Below are 21,022 nucleotides of genomic sequence, written 5' to 3'. Positions count from 1 at the left end.
AAGGTATTTGTATGCCTTGGATCTAATTTCCTTTTCGGTGCTCTTATAGACGAGGCTCTCGTCGCTCCTGAAGACCGCGGAGGACCTACACATCAAGGGTCTGGCGGAGGTGAGCTGGCGCAGCGACTCGGCGCAGAACGACCTGAGCAACAGCGGACACAGCCCCGGCGCGGCGCCCCCAGGGGTGGAGACGGTCCTCAGGGAAGGAGACGCCGACGAGCCGCCGCCCCCCAAGCAGCGACGCAGGGGTCGTCCTCCTCTCGACGATCCCCCCTCGGCTCACGATGTCTTCACTCCGAAGGTCACCTGCATAACTGGCAATGTAGGCATCGAAGACAGATTCTCTTTGCGCCAGGTTAGATCAGCTTAGCGGCTAATCGCAACTGATTAGTTGTGACGATTAAAGGTCGATTTGGACACGTCCTAGCCATATCCAAGCCATATCCGTGCCATAGCCGTGCTATAGCCGTGCACATCCGTCAAGACCGATGCAGCTCACTGACAAATGACTGTAGAAATTAGGCATCGATCTGCTTTTGACATATGTTCTTGTATGTCGAAAAATAGACGGGTATTTTTTATACGTCCTAATTCGTGAGTTTAAGGTTATATGATAGGGATATTCTATGTATATTAACCGTGTACATCCGTCAAGACCGATGCAGCTCACTGACAAATGACTGTAGAAATTAGGTATCGGTCTGGTTTTGACATATGTTCTTGTACGTTGAGAAATAGACGGGTATTTTTTATACGTCCTAATTCGTGAGTTTAAGGTTATATGATAGGGATATTCTATGTATATTAGCCGTGTATATTCGTCAAGACTGGCGCAGCGCATTAACAAATGACGGTAGAAATTAGGTACATCTCATCGATCTGGTTTTGACATATGTTCTTGTACGTTGAGAAATAGACGGGGATTTTTTATACATCCTAATTCGTGAGTTTAAGGTTATATGATAGGGACATTCTATGTATATTAGCCGTGTACATTCGTCAAGACCGGCGCAGCGCATTAACAAATGATGGTAGAAATTAGGTACATCTCATCGATCTGGTTTTCACATATGTTCTTGTACGTCGAAAAATAGACGGGTATTTTTTATACATGTCAATTCGTGACTTTAAGGTGATACGAAATGAACATTCTATATATATTTAAGTGCACCAAGTAATCTAAAACATTAACACGTGATTATGGAGGTCCTGATGATCTTCAACCTCACGAAATTCTATTTTGCGAGACAGCATATTTCTTTTGCATTTTGTCCGGGATAGATACATTTTTTTTTTCCAAACATAAAATGTCACGAATTTCGAGACCTTTATCAGAACCTCCATAATCACGTGATAAGGTCTTAAATTATTTGGTGCGTCCAGTGTGTAGAAAAGCTTCATCAACATTTTGATGTTTCTATGTACATAGAATGACCCTTTCGTATCACCTTAATTAATAACCATCATTTGAGGAGCAACACGAGTCTTGCGAAATCAATTTTCTTTTTTTTTCCCGCAGCCAAGAAATTCCATTAGCAAGAGATATTGAGATCGTTAAAATAATTTCGCGTGGAAAGTAAATTCATCGCTCACGGATACCGATACGGAAATGAAGGAATAGTCCGATATATGAATCACAGAGGGAGTTATTACTATCAGTGCACGGATACGTCACGGACACGGTACGGACGGTCCAAATTGGCTTTTAATCGAGACCTAGACTATAATTCTAGGGCCATGGTTGTTTACCTTTTCCAAATTGCTTTTGCACACTTGCTGCTAGCTGCAGATTTGGAAATGGTTCGCCCGTAGACATTGAATAGACGTCTGATAGCGATTCGACCTTTTGTAGGAGGAGATGATGAGCGAGGGCGACCACGAGAGCTGGGAGGACGAGATGATGATGTCCGAGAACAATGAAACATCACTGCCAGTGGTAGGTGTTAGAAGTTAGGCGATAAACGGACACTGGATCGTTTCTCAGCGGTGAAAAGTCCAGGTTATGGCGGTGCGAAAGTACCGTATTAACCGGTAATTTGGAGATAAATTGCGGGTCTCGACGATACGCCGCAATTGAACTGTCCGAGAGCATGTGAGAATTCAAGTGTACGCTCGGTGAATTGAGAAAGTTATGGAAAGGCTCGGAGAAAATCCACGGTGATGAATGCGGATGAGCGGTCCAATGTGACACGGATAATAGAATAGTTGGGGTTAAAGTTAAAACGGTTAAATGTTTCTAACACTCATCGGTACTACCCACCAAACACGTTTGTAACATGTAATGTAACGTACATACAATATATAAATAAGGTTTCTATTACTACTTCCTACGCAGTTGTATAACACTGATATAAAACGAATAATGTAACGTATGTATAACATATATGTTATGTATATATCGTATAACTGCAGTGCTAACAGTATGTAACAATGCTACCGAAGAACAGTAATTCCTCGTTACATGATATTAATGTGTCTTTTGGATAACATTCGTTATATGTCATGTTATTCCAGTGTTATGCAACTGTAAGTGTATGTAACGTAGGGTGCTTGGTGGGTATAAAATCTGCCCATAATTATGAAAGTGGTCTAAGTCATATATTTTTTGTTATAACATTGAATTAATTTCGTTTGAAATAATATGGCGTGAAATAACTGATAAACTCATTTTTTTTTTTAATTTTGAGTTAGACCACTTTCATAATTATGGGCACAAATGGCTTGGAGGTGAATCCCAACGAGTTGTAATAAATTCTTCCTTTTCTAGCTTTCCTACTTGTCCAAAGACGACAACACCTCCGACCAGGAGAAGAGAGGTAAGTGGAGCTCTCCTCGTTACGGTGGGTGATCGTTGTCCTAGGTCGAGGTCGATTTACATATTCTCTTGATCTTGCAGTAGCTTCTGCTCAGCCGAACTCGAACGCCACGAATCCGGCGATCCCCGAGCAATTCCGGGACGTCGTGAAGATGAACGACTATCTGACGACGGGACGCCGCCAGGAGTTCTGGGAAGAGCCGTTTACAAGACGCGTCATGGACGCCATTAAAAGCAAGGAACTCGAGATGAAGACTGCTGCTGAGATACTTGGCGTCTCCTACGGAACCCTCTACGGCAGATACCGCGACAGCTACGGATGCCTTAAACACCCTTACAGGTAAACACCCCTAGGAGGCTGCACCTACGAAGACAAAAATATACCCCATTACTCGATACAATGCAAACTAATGCAACAGATTGTACATCGATTTTAGAATTTCCCCAAATCTATGAGACAAACGCGGAGAGATTAGAGTAAGAATCTGCAAAAGATATCATGCAAAGGAAATAACAATTGTCCGTGGAAATTCTCTTAGCAACCCTCACCTCCACTGATCACGTGTCAATACGGTTCATTGTAACGTACCCACGTAATCTTTTTTTTTTTTAAGTTTCCTACATAAAAAAATTGCATTGTCTCCCAATGCACTTCAAATGGTATGCTTTCTTAATGGTAAAAAAGATTATTATTACTCTTGCAAATGTAAGTAATTGCGCTGTACGTACTTTAAGGTGAAGTGATACTCTTCTCGAACCAGTCAATTCGAATAAGACACTTTTTTTAAGGGGTTGCCCTGAACTATCTGAAACATTAGAGCGTGATCCCCTAAGAAATATCCTGCAATATTAATTTTTTTTTTTTCAATCTACCTTTTGAAAGTGTACGCACAGCGGAGAAGACGCCGATAGGGCTGCGTTAAGCTGTTTGAGGCTTAGCAGTCTTATCGATTCGATTCGAATTTTACCACCTATCAATTGGGTCAATCAAAACTCCGAATTGATAGGTGGTAAAATATATATATATATGTTACAGTGAAACACCGAAATCTGAAGAATGTCGACTTTCACCGGTAAATGTTGACATTCACCGGTGTGTGATTGTCGACACACACTGGAGAGGGTCCGAATGTACAACAATGTAATGAAATATTCAATCTTTCACCGACGTATTTGGTATCTGTTGACATTCACCGGTGAAAGTCGACATTCTCCAATTTCGGTCATTCACGGTAACATATATATATAGGCTAACTCTTTCATATCACATTTCATATCATACAAAGTAATAGTCGCGCGGCTAAATCGCGCTACCGGAATGCCATCTAGAGTTTCCAAATGACTTATCTAATATAAAGAATCGTTTCCCTTCAGAGTGAGAGACTTCTGGTCCGAGCCCGGCCCAGCCGAGGTCCTGGCCAAGCTACGGAGGAAGGAGATCACGCTGTTCCGGGCGGCGGAATTCCTGAACGTGACCGTCCACACCCTGGCGACGTACCTGTCGACGCTCCAGGGTCCGGACAGGATCTCCCTGGCCGGGGAGCTGAGCGGGGCCGGGGGCACGGTCGACGGGAACAACGAGACGGAGTCCGAGGCGGTGAACGACATCCTGCAGAAGATCAACGCGAACGCGGCGACGGCGGCGACGCCGACGACCTCGACGACCATCAAGCGCGAGGGCGGCGGCTACGTCGAGGTGCCGGCGCCGGTCGCCAAGGCGGCGACCTCCGTCCTCGAGAACAACCCCGACATCACGATCGTCAAGACGGAGAGCGTGCCCCGCAAGAGGGAGTACTCCAAGGTCTCGAACATCGAGAACAACAACGCTAAGCTGATGAGCGGCGGCGCCGTCAGCGAGGTGTCCCAGCAGAAGCTCGCCGACCCGCTGTCGCTCAACAACGACAACAGCAAACCCTAACTGTTCAGGCCGTACTTGACCCCGGCCAGTCCCCGAGTACCCAACGCCAACGTCTACAGATCTGAGTTCTACCACCCGCGCAGATTTTACTCGAACGTATTCACCCGCTTCTTCAACAACTTCCACCTCAAGTAGAGGGGCGAACCCGCGACCTGCCGGGGCCGTTTAGTTGCCAGCTAGTGGCGCTGAAGTCGGCGCGGTGGTCTAGGGAATCCGTTGCTCGACCCGTGGTCCAGGATGTCCTAGGCTGGATCTTTGGGATCGGTTTTGGAGACACCGCGGTCACGGGTCGGGTGACATTGGTGACAGCGACCCGGAGGGACCACGTGGCGATTGACAGCTCGTTACCGTTGCCATCGTGACATTCTATACATTGGCGATCCCATGGGAAACGTTTTCGATGATCCTAGGGCATTAAGAGATATCCTTTGAAAGTACTCATCTTCTGCGCGGTGGTCAAGTCGATACGTCGTTTCTTTAGATTAAGGCAGGATGAAAGTGGCGTCTTAAAGGGCTCGTTTGCGAAACTTCTCCGCGAATTGGATGCGCCGAGTCGTGTGAAACTTCTCCTGGTGCATGTGGAGACCCCGGAGGATCCCACCCACCCGTGGAATTCCATATTTTTTAAATTTGTTTATAAGCGTTTCTTCTTATTTTTGATAGAACATGAAATTTCATGGGTGTCTCGAAACCTTCCGTTCTTCATGTTCGCGTGATGAAGTCTTCCACGAGTCGATACATCCAATGCATAGAGAAGTTTCATAAATGATGACTCTTCGGTTGTCAAATTGATGATCACATGATTAGATTAGATCGTGATTAGAACAATTCTTGCGGGGATCTCGTGTGGAGGATCTAAGCGTTTCCCATGCAAAGCCTGACCCTCGACGTCGCAGGACTATGCGAAGCAACCACTGCGGTGCGAAGTGGAAGGGCCTCCTGGAAGCCACTCCTAGAAAAGAACTTCCCAGCCGTAAAAGACGTTTTTACCACATTTACCCCGATATTTATGTACCTTAGAAAACACTATACCTGAGACAAACGAGCCTCGCCGTCCGGCGACGTCGACGACGTTCCGAATTCTCGCGGGGATTCGTCCATGGCGTTTCCCTCCGGGTCGCCGAAGCGTCCCCTCGACCTCCTCACATGGGTTCGCTCCTCTTCGTCGGGTGTAAGGATCTTTGGCCTTCGCAGAAAAAAATGAAACGTATAAAGTTCAATCGAAGTTCCTTTTCAATAATCGAGACGTAGGAAGTATCGCAAAGAAGCCTAGACTATTTTCTGCCGCGTGTATTTGTACGTTTGGGCGTTGAGAGAGAGAGAGACAAAGCGAGAAACAATTGCGACAATACCTCCTATTCAGAAGAGTTGTAGAGACCGATCATAGCGAGCCCGGGCTGGTCAAAAGGAGAGAGCGACCCGGCTCCGCGTAGCGACCTCCACGAGGAAGACGAAGAAGAAGAAGACGAAGAGGAAGAGGAACAAAAGACGCGACAAAGTCCTCGTTCCCCCCTCTGAGCGGGGCCGACGTCACACCGCAAATCCCGAGGGTCCTCCGAGCAGGGAAAAGCCTTAAGAAAAAAAAAAAAAGATGAAGAAGAAACCGCAGAAGATTTAAGAAACGACGAGAGAGAGGAGAGAAGGAAGTAGAACACGAGGAGAATCCCGCGTCGAGGCGCGAGTAGGTTTTCGCGGACCGGCAGACTGGATTGTACATTAACTCCGTCTCGTTGTCATGATTGATGTCTTGATTTTTTTTTATTTTCTTTTTATTCTCCTTTTCAATGTTTTCTCCCCCGGCGAAAACTCGCGCCACTCGAGGAGGCTGACCGGCGCGCCCTGAGCTCTTCTTCGCGGAAGGCCCTCGCGTATTTTTCTCAAGATGGCCGCACCCGAATAAGCGAGCCTGAAGAGGGTCCCGAAGCCGAGCTCGGGGCGATATCGCTCCAGGGTCTTTATAAGGACGCGAAGGAGCTAAGGAAAACTGAGCGCAAGGCTCGCCTGTCCTTAGGACAGGTGGTATACGATTATACACTTCCCCGAGCCCCACCCCCAGGTCCTCTGCTCCCCTTTTATAAACGGTATAGATGATATATCGCACTGTAGATGTTTTAGAGAACGTTATATCTTAGGTATATATATATTATATATATATTATAAATATATAAATATATATACGCGCGAGCTTTTTTATAGGAATTTTAAGTGGCTTTTATTTAAAAGAAAGAACGGTGATCCTCGATTTCGATACTATGTAAGGCGGATTCATTTGAGAGAGAGAGAGAGAGAGAGAGAGAGAGAGAGAGAGAGAGAGAGAGAGAGATAACGTGTGAAAGGGAGGGAGAGAAAGAGAGCGAGAGAGCAGTGCGCGAACGCACTTTGACGTCCATTGTAAATATCGGTGCAATAGCGAGACCTAAAATTAATCTTATTTGTCGGAAAGTGTTTGAGCACTATTTTTAAAAAAAGGATTTAAAAAACAACAACAATGATACGGAGGGAAAGGACAGACGGAGAAGAGATACGCGTCGAGGTACGGGGACGTCCGCTTTTTTTTATGTCGGGGGCAATTACGCTGATTACGCTGATTACGCTGATAAGTGGACGTGCCTCGTTCGGGCGGATTAAGAAGGCGCGATTCGATTTACTTTAATTTTTTAAGGGAGGAGTCCGAGCGGAGGACTGCTGAGATCATGGGTGAATCTTAAACTTAGGTGAGAAAGGGAGCGAGAATATTGCGTATATAATATTGTGTATGTATATCCACTCTTGAAGTAGACGACTCGCAGAGAGAGTGAGAGAGAGAGAGAGAGAGAGAGAGAGAACGTGACCGCACTCTATTAACCGTACTCCGTGAAAACAATGACTGGAAACGAGTATTCCTGTTTGCTGATGGTAACAAAAACACTAATTAAGAGCTAAGGATATATAGTAGAGGTATTCCCATTGATATTTTTGATGATGTAAGACTTAGTTTGCGCTCGGAACACTCGTAGCACTTGGCCACTTGTTAAGCAACCCGAAGGAGGTAATTGTAATCGTAATCCACGTTATAGGAAGAGAATGGGCCTCGCGTTTCCGCTTCCGGTCCACTTAATGCCCAAGTTACTCCGGACGTACTCTCATATGTGCCCATAATTATGAAAGTGGTCTAAGTCAAAATTAAAAAAAAAAAAATGAGTTTATCAGTTATTTCACGCCATATTATTTCAAACGAAATTAATTCAATGTAATTTCGAAAGAAAAAATATATGACTTAGACCACTTTCATAATTATGGGCACATATGGGGTCGATATCTTCGTTTCTGGGTGATAAGAGGACCGAAAGGGGAATTCACCGATGCCTACGGGGCGAGTCATCCATTTTGTCGAAACTAATATTAGGTTGATGCCTAATGGCGTATCCCTTTTTTTTTCTTTTCTTTTTACACCTTACGTTACGCGTCGAAAACGCCATTACGTACGCATCGACCTAATAGTCCCTGGAAAGCGATTCTGGGGGAAATGTGAAATTTCTAGGGCGCAAGTCGTACGCGAGATCGTTCATTGACTCGTTCTGTAGAATCGGGTGAACATGTAGATTTTGTGATATGTGTATATATACATATATATATATACACACACCAGGGTGCAGAAAATAGCGGTCGTTGATTCGCGCGAGCGGCGCCCCTTTACACGCGCCGAGATATGGAAAATGGATTTAAAAAAAGGAAAAAAAGGAAATTAAGAAAAATTACCCGCGCCGATGACACGACCTCGCCTTCCCGCGAACAGTTTTTTTTTTTTTTCAAGGAAATCGACCTTCGCAGCGAGTCTAAAAAAAAAAAAGAAATAGCATCGACTCGATACGTCGGATCTAATCGCGAGCGATGTAATGAAATTCACTTGGTCGGCGGAAGGGAAACAGGAAATGGAAAAGAAAAAAAAAGAAAGAAAGAAAAGCGAGTCGAGATACCACCGCGTCGCGATAAGCCCTCTTTTAATCCCTCGTGGGAATTATAATTACCGTCTCTATACGGAAGTTCCCTCGGTTGCTTTACGAGTGAGCCAATGATCGATCGTCTTTATCTAAGTATAATTTTATACGACTAACTCCCCCCCCTCCCCCCCCCCCCACAGACCCGCTACAACCCTTTTAGCGTTTTATTCGTCACGAAGAAAAGTAGATCTGCTCATCGTCACCATTTTAATTTAATCTCTCGACACGCGTACACACACAGACACGTACATACACACGTCATTGCGTCTTAATGGATTTTTTATGGATTAAGTAAGCGGCGAACTCCTCGCCACCCACCCACCCCCCGCCCAACCCTTTCCGTTCTACACGTATATATTATTATAATGAATTACTCTTAACTAATTATTTCTTCTTTTGATATAAAATAAGACTAAGACATACCAAATGAGAAATGTAAGGACAAGTTTTGTTAGGGTTAGTACTATCGCATATCAAGAGAGCAAAAATACATGCGCTGATGCACTCTGTATTGCCTATGCACGTCCCGGTAAGTGCATCGGGGCGCACAAGACCACTTTTACTCTAGCAAGAGTATACGACTAGAAGTATTAATATTTAATATGAATAATCAAGACGATCCAAAATGAGTGGCTATATATGTATGTATTTTTTTTTTTCTTTTTTTTGTTCGAGGGGTCGCGACTGTTTCCTTCGTTGCTTTACACGCGAATCCCTTGGTCGGGTCTGAATTACGTGCGTTGACGATGCAGTTTCATTGCAGCGATGCATACGATTAGGCAATGACGAACTACTTACTTTTTTATATACCTTTCTACCGAGGCGGTCGTTAAGCAAGCCAGCTAGTGTTCTTAACCGCGTTAAGAGGGCGTGAGAGTGGCGACCGAAAGCTCAATCGTTTATGATACTTTCCTCTGAACTGGGTGTACCGATTCGCCTAATACTTGAGAACGTGATCGTCGAGGGCATAAGGAAGGTCCTGGCACTCGTGAAGTTTCATTTTTTAGAGAAAAAAATTCAAGATACCTATATAGAAGCTTTGTCAAAATTGAAATTTCATGGCCGCCAGGACCTTTTTTAGGGTCTCTAGGTTTACATTGTCAAGTTTGAAAGGATTTTCGGGTAACCCAGTTTGGAGGAAAGCTTCGTAAAAATAAGACCTCTTTGGTGCCACTTTCGTCCCGCCTTAAAACGTAATCGGACACCCTGGATCCCAGTAACTCGTGATTTACTTATACGCCCGACATTATTTATGTAGTGATTAAAAGCGATTTTATTTGATCAATTTCTTGCAATTTATTGACGGTGTCGAGCTGCTCGATTAGGCCACCTTTGATTTCGATCGCTTCGATTGGAGTTATTCGCTTCCAGTCGGAGCTCAAATTGTAGTCGGATTACTTTGAAGTAGTTACGTTAAGTTACTGGTGAAATAGCTTTAACTAATGTCGAAGGCACGAGTATTGCAAATTCCTTCCTTGTCATTTTTAAAACGGTTTAAGGAGGAGGAAGTCTACAAATATATATATATATTTTTTCCACGGCGTTTAGTAGTACCTAAAACTTTCACATATATATATATATGTATTCGTAAGCACATGTGCAGTTTATTGATTTATATTGGACCTCGCGTTTAAATGTCGCGTAGAGTTTTAACACCGCAGAGAAAGTCTAAATAGGCTATTTGGTTTAAGATATTCATTTAAACTTGACGGATCGATTTTATAATGTTACGTGGATCGGTGACGTCATTTTTTACGGAAATTGATAATCTGTATCCGACTTCGGGGAGAAAATTAAACTGCGTTGAGCCACCGGAATCAAAAGTGACTATTAATATGTTATCTGATTAATGCACTCGTGTCCCTTTTTCGTTTAAGATTTACATTCAGACCGATCAAGCTTAATTTTTATGCAAATTTTGAGACTCGACGTGGTCTCGCGCTAAGCACGTAAAATGCGAAGAGATAATTTGATATTAATTCTGCCGACGCTGTTTTCAAAATTGACAAAATATCCGATTATACATGATTGCCAGGGAATTCCTCGCGTTGGAAATAAATCATTTAAGTGTCTTATAATTATTATCAAATTACCTTATTTTATGTCATTGCATTCTTATCCGATCGGCTAAGAAGTAGGGGAGACCGGGCCAAGTTGTACTACGGGGTAAATTGACAAATGTTTAATAACTTTTTTATTCTTTACTTGATATCATTCTCGATTTTATCATACATTCCTAACCGTATTCCACACTCTTGTTGGTAGTTAAAATAATCATTTGCAACCTCGCTTATTTATTAAAAAGTGAAACTTTAAAACTGCGATAGTAGGTAAATTTATTTAATACTTTTTTCCCTTCTTTTTTAGTTTAAAACAGTTTATCGTTTGCCAATATGCCTTCAATTGTTATGCCGACGTTCTGGTCTAATAATAAAAACAATATTTTTCAATTACTGCAATTCATTATTTTCTAATCGTGTACGAACTTTGGGTGGATCTTATGCTGTGTCAATTTGCCCCAATCAATAGATCAATTAACTCCGCAAGTTGACCGACCGCGCTGGCGTGCATAAATAATTTTTTCTTCAATTTTCTACAAAAGATTAAAGAATTTTGTATCGCAAATATTGTGCCTGGATATATGTCCTACATTTCGATGTATAATATATATATATATTAAAAAATGTTTATTCTCTCCCGGATGAAATATTATCGAAAAAATTGGTCAATTTGCTCCCCCGGTCTCCCCTAAAGTTAAGTCGGATGTCCTTGGAACCAAAAGCGAATATTAATCGATTGATTGGCATATGTTAATTGTCACATAATTTTTATTTGTTGTAAAGGGCCACGTGCAGACGCCCACGTGGCCCATTGCACGGCTGGAAAGACCTGCAGATTTTTATGAAAAAATACGACAATGTTCCGAGTTTAACTATGTAAATATCAAATATTGCTAGAAACGATGTACTCCTTTTTTCTTCTTCTTTTTCTCTTTTTTTTTTAATTATTTTTTAATAAAAATGCACGGAGAAGAAGGAATAGCATAAACTTATGAGATTCAACGCGTAAGTTCACCTAGCACTTTAGCGAAAGTTTAAGCGGTATGCTTTAACTGATGAAGTATTCGACATATTTCCCAAGAATTAGTTTACGTTTACTGTATTACAGAAAAGACACTGCATTTTAGTTCAAAGAGAAAGTTAGGCGGTACATCTCACTACCGATAATAACGATAGTTCTTAGTATATATCGCAGTATGTATAAACCTATCCCCTTAACCAGACACCTCTCCCATTTTTATTTATTACTATTCTAATAATTCACCATCTCTTAATGTTCATCGAAAAACCAATCAGAAGAAGAGATACGAATTCTCCTGCAATTTCACAAATGAGTCCCCTCCACCACCCTCAATACCCATTTTACCATTCCCTTTTAATTTCTCCTCTTATGCGTAAACTTCGTCCACGACCAATAATCATTTTTAAGTAATTAAGGGGATGCGAAAGTGGCATCTGAAGAGTCAATCGTTCATGAAGCTTTTCCCCTAACTGGGTTTACCGAGTCGTTTCAAATTTTACAACGTGAACGTCGAGGCTATAAGGAAGGCCCTGACCCTCGTGAAATTTCATTTTTTAGACAGAAATTTTCAAGATACCTATATACAAGTTTTGTCAAAATTGAAATTTTATGGTCGTCAGGACCTTCTTTATGGTCTCTAGGTTTACATTGTCAAGTTTGGAACGATTCGGTACACCCGGTTAGGAGAAAAGTTTCATAAAGAAGAATTATTTCGCGTCAATTTCACATCCCCTTAAATACAACTCAGCTCATTTTAGTTCCCAACTTCTCCGCTTTCCCTTATACACGGCGTCGTACCACGTAGGTTTTATTCCCCGTTCTGGACACAGCTTTAATTTTATCGTCAACTATTCCTTGTTCCCCGTGACCCGCTACTTTTTACAATAACTCAACCGCGATAAATGAAGCTGCATCGTATATGATTAAAAGCGACACCGAAAGCGCGTGTTTCGGCGAACTCGACCTTAAGGGCGTTTTAAGTTCCCTGATTTCATTCCGTTGACCGTCTAAGCTCGATCCGAAGCGTAATGCCCGGTTCCACCAACCTCGGTTAAAATGATTGATCACCTAACCGGAGGTTAAAGTTAACGCCTAAGTTAATTGTGGGTTAAAAACGTAAACGTTCCCCCACATTTATTTAGAGCGTGATTGACTAATCGTATACATCATTAGAAGTTGAATTGTCGGTAAACGCGTTCATGCCACACTCTGATCGACTAGAAAGCAAAATAAATTTGTCTTTATCTAGACGCGAAATCCCCCTAGCTTCATGCAAGAACTTATTTGACAGATCTAGCCTCAAGAAGTAAAATTCTTCGGTTAAGGCGATGTCAAAGTGGCGTTGTGGTTTAGTTTATGGAACTTTCCTCCGGACTGGGTGTACCGAATCGTTTCAAACTATACAATGTGAATACGAAGACAATAAGGAAGGTCCGGGCGCCCATGAAATTTCAATTCCTTAAAAATTTATTTATAGGTGGTTCGAACATTTTTTTCTAAAAAATTAAATTTCATGCGCGTCAAGACCTTCCTTATACCCTCTGCATTCACGTTGTAAAGTTTGAAACGATTCGGTACACCCAGTTCGTAGAAAAGTTTCATTAACGATTGACTTTCCGGATGCCACTTTCACATCCCCTTAAGAATTAATATTAAAATATTTCCAAGGGTACTTCGATCGATAAGAAATTGTAAAAAAGATCAAAAACGTCTTCATCCGTTTCGTTACAAGGTGTCGATACATGCCGAATCTAATCCATCGTTTTCCTCGCATTTGTGCAGTTTTTAGGGTGAACCTCGATTAACTGATGCTAAACGAAATTTCACTGGTTAATCTAAATCCTGGGGGTTAACCTGCCGTTTAAATGTTGTGGAACGTTAAACTCGTAACCGAGGATTAGCTTTTTGTCCGGATGCCACTTTCACACCCCCTTAAGAATTAATATTAAAATATTCCCAAGCGTACTTCGATCGATAAGAAATTGTAAAAAAGATCAAAAACGTCTTCGTTACAAGGTGTCGATACATGCCGAATCTAATCCATCGTTTTCCTCGCATTTGTGTAGTTTTTAGGGTGAACCTCGATTAACTGAAGCTAAACGAAATTTCGCTGGTTAACCTAAATCCTGGAGATTAACCTGCCGTTTAAATGTTGTGGAACGTTAAACTCGTAACCGAGGATTAGCTTTTTGTCCGAAGTTGGTGGAACCGGACGTAAGGAACCTCCTTTGATTTCCGGCGAGCGAGTCTCGGGGAGAGCTCGAAAACGGGTGGCCATTTATTAGGACGTCCTTGTATCATAATCGCGTCTCTTCGGGGTTTCCGGCTCCGTGTTCTCGACATGACACGGGAAAGACAGGACAAGACTATATAGCCTATCCGGCGAATGATGCCACGTTTACTTGCGGCTATCGCACCATGAGACTAAAAGAATCGATATCATAATTATGTGTCGTTTGATATAAACGAGTAACGAGTATAATAATGTATCATCGTTTTATACACGAAAACCTAATTATAAACTACGTACACTATGTACATTCCTAGTATACACGCCTCTCACTGTCATTACACGTTGCATTACACGCGCATGAGAACGTACGGACCTATATATATATATATATGTACACATATATATATTTATAACAATTATATCGTTATTCTTGAAAGGACCATCGCGGATTGGCGTACCCGAGAGATTATAATAACCGTGGGAAAGAAAAAAAAAAAATTGAAAATATTGTCTCAAGTGACGGCTATGGTTTTTCTGCGCATTACGGTCAGTTGGTACTGTATCCGGTAATGAGGCTCGAATGGAATAGGATTTAAATAGTCAAAATGATTTTCAATTTCTTAAAAAGATACCTGTATTAAATTGCCTTAAATCCTTTTTCTGGAATATACTGTTGGGACTTTTAATTACAATGAAAATTAATTCATATTCAATTCACGTCCGAGAAAATGATAAGGATTGGATTACACTTTTCTTTTTATCTCCGGCGGAATGAGGGACAAGATGAAAATCAGGTATTCACTGGAATTGACAGTTTTAATTCCATTCTATTCCTGTCTTCTTACTGGGCACGCTAAGAAATGGATTCTCGAAATTCCTGGAATTTTTCTTCTTTTTAGTTGCTTATCATACGTAGAAATTGCGGGAATGAATGTATCTGTACTCTGGGGAGATTTGCCGTACGTTTGAATTATTTTCGCGGGAATAGAAGCGTAGAATGAAATAATTTGGACGGTTAGGCAAAGAAAAAGTAAAAACATGTTCTATCTGTAAAAAGGATACCTTTGAAAATTCTTATGTATCATTCTAATGCTTGACATTTCGGGTATATTTATTGTACATTTCTTATCGTTTATGAGAAGGACCTTGTATATTGATACCTTGATTCGAGAAAAATACACTACATGTATAAATATGTGACATGGTGTAGTAATTACACCATGGCCCGTTTAAAGTACACTGTAAGGATATAGCTGAAAGTTTAAAAGATTCGGCGGATGAAATTTCTTTCCATTGTTTTAGTCGTCACGTGCCTGGACGAACTTTTGTTGATCGCATTACGAAACGTTTGATTCGTTCGTTATCTATGGAGCGTCTTTTATTCTAAAGCTAAACATTTCAAAGAGACAAAACAATTTAATATTCGCTATCTCGTTGCCTTCAATTTATTCTTAAACTGTAATTGAGAGAATCTTTCTACAACTATCGGCTTGTTTCCCATTTTTTTTTATTTTTCTCTCTGTACAAACCCATTTTACTGGAGCAGTGGCGTTTTGTTAACGAGCGATTAATTTACTATTTCATGTAATGGACCAACAAGCGTTGTCTAATTTAATTGGCTAAGCACACGTGGATTGACCAAATAAAAACCAATGGAATATTCTAAACTTTAACCATATCTGTACCATACACTCAATTAAACGTAACGATATTTCCATTAAGTTCTTCTAACGCAAAATGAGTATCTGCATATTTATCTCTTAACAATCCTTTCAATAAGATTGAGAGAATGTAGTTATGGATTGACTGTCGAGCGATCCGTTATCACCAATACGTGACAATGATTTTGTAATTGCACAAAAACCAGCGAGAGATATTTACATTCCGGGATTTACTTTTGTTCGGTTCACTACATATATATTTTTTGCAATAGGAATAGCACTTTTTTTTACATCGAAATAAGTATTTTTAAATCATATCTTCCTATCTTTCAATCCACTATCTTACCGTGATATAAAAAAAGAAACAATATAGTTGACTCACGGTAAACAAATAAAAATCACGCTGCCAATTACCGATTGTATATACAATATATATATCAAACGCTTTTTTAAATTATCAACATTTAGGGAACACAAACTGCCCAATTTAATGTTTTTCTTCGCAGATAGTATACTTCGGTATCAGTAATCCGATTTTCAGATTTATAAGAAATCCTAAGAAACTTATTCAGGGTATCCTTGATATCGGTAATAATTACGGAGCATAAAGGACCCTCGATTAAGCACCGAGCTTCTAACACCGGTATAGTCATTAGGAATTTCCATTTCCTAAAATCTCGACACTTCCGGGATTCCCCAAATTTTATGAATTTAGGACCGAGTGCTGATTTGAATACCAAATAAAGGAATATATCCGGAAATAAAGGGTCCTATTTGACAAGCAATGACAATTAACGAGCAATCTGTACCCTGCAGGTCAGAGCTCTTAAAGATAAATGTTCCTACTATATTCTAACAAAAAAAAATTAGTCCCAATGGTTTTTAACACGATTAGCTCCTTCTAAAAATGAACTTTTTACGGAACTTTTTACGTTAGTGTACAAAGAATTTTTTCTACCCGATATACTGATAACCTAATGTCGAATGTAGTGATCGGGAGAGTGGAAATTGAATATAAAAAGTATTGTTTATATTAAATTCGCTCCAACCAATTTTTTATTTCATGCGGTTCCCTTCTTTAATTGTATATAGCAATGAAAATCATCGTTTCTATGACAAGAAATAAACATATTTTCACGGAATACGGCAATTCAACACGATTAGCTCCTCCTAAAAATGAACTTCTTACGGAACTTTTTACGTTAGTGTACAAAGAATTTTTTCTACCCGATATACTGATAACCTAATGTCGAATCTAGTGATCGGGAGAGTGGAAATTGAATATAAAAAATATTGTTTATATTAAAATCGCTCCAACCAATTTTTTATTTCATGCGGTTCCCTTCTTCAATTGTATATAGCAATGAAAATCATCGTTTCTATGACAAGAAATAAACATACTTTCACGGAATACGGCAGCAACTATAGCTCAATCTCTCAACCTAATTTTGCATTAAATAGAAAAATCTAAAGTGACAGTCAATCCACTTTTTTTCCAAATCAACTCAGTACTATCGGATCTAATTTCCATGTCACCGAGTTTAATAAATTGGATTAAGTTGAATCTCGTTAATTACATGAAGTTTGCTTTTCCATACAGATGTGTATTTTTACAAATTCTACAGGTCCTCTCAACAATCAGGTGCCACTGACCGTATCAATTTCGAATAGCTCTCTTTTTGTCTCCTTCCGAAGCGCGCCATTATTAATAAATCTAAAAGATTATCTCGAATTAATTAATCGCTTCAGGAGGACATCCAAAAATCGATCCGCTCCAAATGCAACAGCGGCGCAATGCACACTTTTAATTTCCAAGTATATACCAAACATTCATTTCACCGAGGAATAAAAAGAATAGACACGTGCAAGATGGTCGGCAGGAAAATTCAGAAACCAATCGGGAAACTCGGTAGAGTTTCGCGCCAAGTACATTTAAAAGCCTGCGCACCGACTCCTTGACGCCAAAATTCGGCACATCAATTCGATAAAATAATTACTTCTCAATTATGAGAACTTATCACGGACCCATGTTCGGCATAACGTAAGTGCGTTCCGTTCTGTAATTTTTCCATATCCTTTTTCTAAAATTACTCGAGTTTATTACCGAAAACTCGAACAATTTCTTATCCTCCGCGTTTCGGTACTTTCCATATCAAGGAACACGGTTAATTCTGCCGTTTTACATAAACACGAGGTTTTAAATTAAATAAATTCCATTACCAATGTTTAACAATAGCTGCGGACCATCTCGCAGTCGGCTTTTCACCAACTGACTGATCTGTAAAATTAAGAATAATCGGTAAAATGCGGCCATGCATGTCATTAATTCATCTACACGATTCACCCCAAACCTTAAGGCGATGTCAAAGTGGCGTCAAAGGGTCTCGTATATGAAACTTTTCTCCGAAGAAGGTGTTCCGAATCGGAAATTTTACAACGTTAATCTGGAGGCTACAAGAAAGATCCCGACACTCATGAAAATTTCCTTTTCTATAAACAATTTTTGAAACTATCAATAAACAGATTTTTTAAAAATTCATCTTTTATGGGTGTCAGGACTTTCCTTACAGTCCTCCGTACTCACATTGTCGAGTTTGAATAGATTAAGTGTACCCAGGTCGGAGAAAAGCTTAATAAACTTTTTGATGGCACTTTCGCATCAGCTTAATAATCACCTTTAGTTCGGCATTTCCGACCTTTAGAGGACGACTTTCGGCATTTCGGAAATCAGACCGGAAGTGGAGCGAAGCCTTGCCATCCGTGGTCGCGCTCTCGACCTGGAAATGTCGATTTCTTAGCCAAAGTTAGGGTTTGCGTAAATACCTTTAGTTTTTCTACTACCCCCCCTCCAACCTACTCGCAATCCATTCATGCCCAGCTCCATTCACAGACACACGACATACAATGTACGTTCGACATATGATTACGGATTACATTGATTTCTACCTTGACTTCCTCAGAAGTAAATATAAATATANTGATAAAATATTATTGAGATCGCAAATTAGAGGTCGGATGAGGCGGATACTTGCGCATATAATGTGTGTGACGCAGTTGGAGGGTTTTTTAGGCTTAAAATGGCGAAGGCCCACCCTCGAAAGCGGCGTCCGACTGTCGGGCTCTAAGGAGGAATATTCGTTGATTCAACAAAAGATCAAGTGTAAATGTTTGTAAACAAATTATGAAACATTATTTGTTCAGTGCCTACATATTTACACAGTAATAATAAAGATGAAGATTAGCGAAACTGTACCGAGGCGAGGTCTCGTGTCTGTGCTCTCAGTTTTCTCCAATTCCGTCCCCCCTTTCCGTCAAATTTATAATTTTACTGCAACCTTATGTACTAAAAGTGTATATGAATTTTAAGAATTTTTTTTTAACGGTGCAGTAATGTCCGTGGGATTTCCAGTTGATTTTCACATTATTTCAGGCGTTAAAATCCATGGTTTTTCTGAGGTGAATACCTCCTCGATTTCAGTACTCACTTTTTCCAATTTTATTTCATATGATTGCAACGCCCACGTGTATACAAAGGGCAAGGATTATAAATTCAGGTTTAAATTTTGCGCGGGTATATGTTGAAGTTCGCCGCCATCTTGGTTTGATTAAGAAATCACTGCGCAAGAATTTAAAAGAAAAGATTCAATTTTATTTCATATGATTGCAACGCCCACGTGTATACAAAGGGCAAGGATTATAAATTCAGGTTTAAATTTTACGCGGGTATATGTTGAAGTTCGCCGCCATCTTGGTTTGATTAAGGAATCACTACGCACGAGTTTAAAACAAAAGATTCAATTTTATTTTATATGATTGCAACGCCCACGTGTATACAAAGGGCAAGGATTATAAATTCAGGTTTAAATTTTGCGCGGGTATATGTTGAAGTTCGCCGCCATCTTGGTTTGATTAAGGAATCACTGCGCAAGAGTTTAAAAGAAAAGATTTCAATATCGATTTAGTTGGGCAGTGACGCGTCATTCGAGGTATTTTTACGTAAAATTCAAATAAAATACCTAATAAATTCCACGGCGAAGATGGCGGGACTGTAACCTCACTTTTTCAAAGTGGTCGAAGTATACATCGTACATGAATAAACATTTTAGTCAATGGAAGAAGAGGAATAGAGAATAATGGCAAGTAGGAGCAAGATCTAGGCTTAAACATTCCCGTTTTTCATACATTCCATCGATAATTTTGCATTTTAAGCGTACCAGGAACAGGAACTGCAGAAACATAAAGAACCATATTCCACGTAATTTCCATCACGTATGAAATTTATAAAGTAAAATAGCAAGTAATTTGCTGCAAGTTATTTGTTGTAAAACCCTGGTTATCAGAAGTAGTGCCAGGTTTTTTATCGGGCCGATAGAGATGACGAGTAAAACTGTAAATACGGTTAAGCCTCCTTTGGATTCATGGTACGTTCTGCTCGGCTAAACATAAAGTAAACAAAGGTTTCCTGTAAGCACGTGCACGAAGCGATCTCAGGAAATTGTTCTACCACTTGGTAACAAAGGGGACGAAAATAGCGCGGTCCGATACTTAGAACGTTCCAGCGAGTTTTCGGAATCCTGCGATCTTCGTTGCGATATCTAACGCTCGAAAAAGTCGCTGTCTTACTCTCTCTTCCTCTTTGCCTCGTAATATGCATTTCTCACTCTATCGTTTTTTTCTGTATACGTCCTGCCGTGCTCTGATTCTCTCTCTATTCTTCCAACGGCCATGCTTCTTGGAAAACCCGAAACAGACTCCGCCTCGAGCTGGGATTGGTGGAGTGCCAACCAATCACGAGCGGCGGAGCGCGAGAACGCTGCGCAGTAGAAGCCTTTTATTCTGCTGTAGAAAATTCGAGATACACAGTCCTGCCTAATAGGGGTATCCAAAAGGTAAGGCAGGAATGAGACCTTGGTTACCTCTATGCTTCCTCTGCATCGATGCCTCTCTCTCGCACCCACTGGAGGAATACGTGCGAGAGAGACAGACCGGTCTCCCAAGAAGCTAGGAGGGGGAACGAATGAGGCAATCCGAACAAACCTAAAATAAGATCTCGAAATTTAGACAGGTCCCACACTGAACCTTAGACCATGTGTATTAGACCTCCCATTCCCATATTTTCAGTAAATATAATGGCTTTAACTGTGTGAGTGAGTCGTCGGGACACGAGGTACATTTGTAACCCCTTCCACTGCTATGCGAGGTTTAGATATTTATGGTCTAAGCGCGTAAAAAGGTTCCACATTTGTTTCTACATTTCTTCTAATTACTAATTTACCCGATCCCTCGACATTAACTGGAGAGAAACCGCGTCGTAATTGCCAATATCAGTCTTTC

At 40.8% G+C, this 21,022-nt stretch overlaps 1 protein-coding gene across 1 annotated transcript in view; it reads left to right on the top strand.

The window, feature by feature from the left end:
• The window catches only part of LOC105701576 (zinc finger and BTB domain-containing protein 20), a 49,843-nt gene extending 39,052 nt beyond the window's left edge, over window positions 1-10,791 (top strand). The window contains exons 5-9 of the mRNA XM_023435007.1: window positions 50-355; window positions 1,853-1,936; window positions 2,768-2,816; window positions 2,897-3,155; window positions 4,190-10,791. Of these exons, the coding sequence (XP_023290775.1) occupies window positions 50-355; window positions 1,853-1,936; window positions 2,768-2,816; window positions 2,897-3,155; window positions 4,190-4,733 (1,242 nt within the window). The 3' untranslated portion in view covers window positions 4,734-10,791. The remainder of the gene's footprint in view (window positions 1-49; window positions 356-1,852; window positions 1,937-2,767; window positions 2,817-2,896; window positions 3,156-4,189) is intronic.
• The last annotated feature ends 10,231 nt before the right edge of the window (window positions 10,792-21,022 follow it).

The sequence above is a fragment of the Orussus abietinus genome, unplaced genomic scaffold (assembly GCF_000612105.2).
Source record: "Orussus abietinus isolate OABI.00-Male unplaced genomic scaffold, Oabi_2.0 scaffold132, whole genome shotgun sequence".
NCBI classification, from domain to species: Eukaryota; Metazoa; Arthropoda; class Insecta; order Hymenoptera; family Orussidae; genus Orussus; species Orussus abietinus.
Note: the sequence above shows the minus strand (reverse complement) of the source record. Positions and strands in the feature narration are given on the sequence as shown.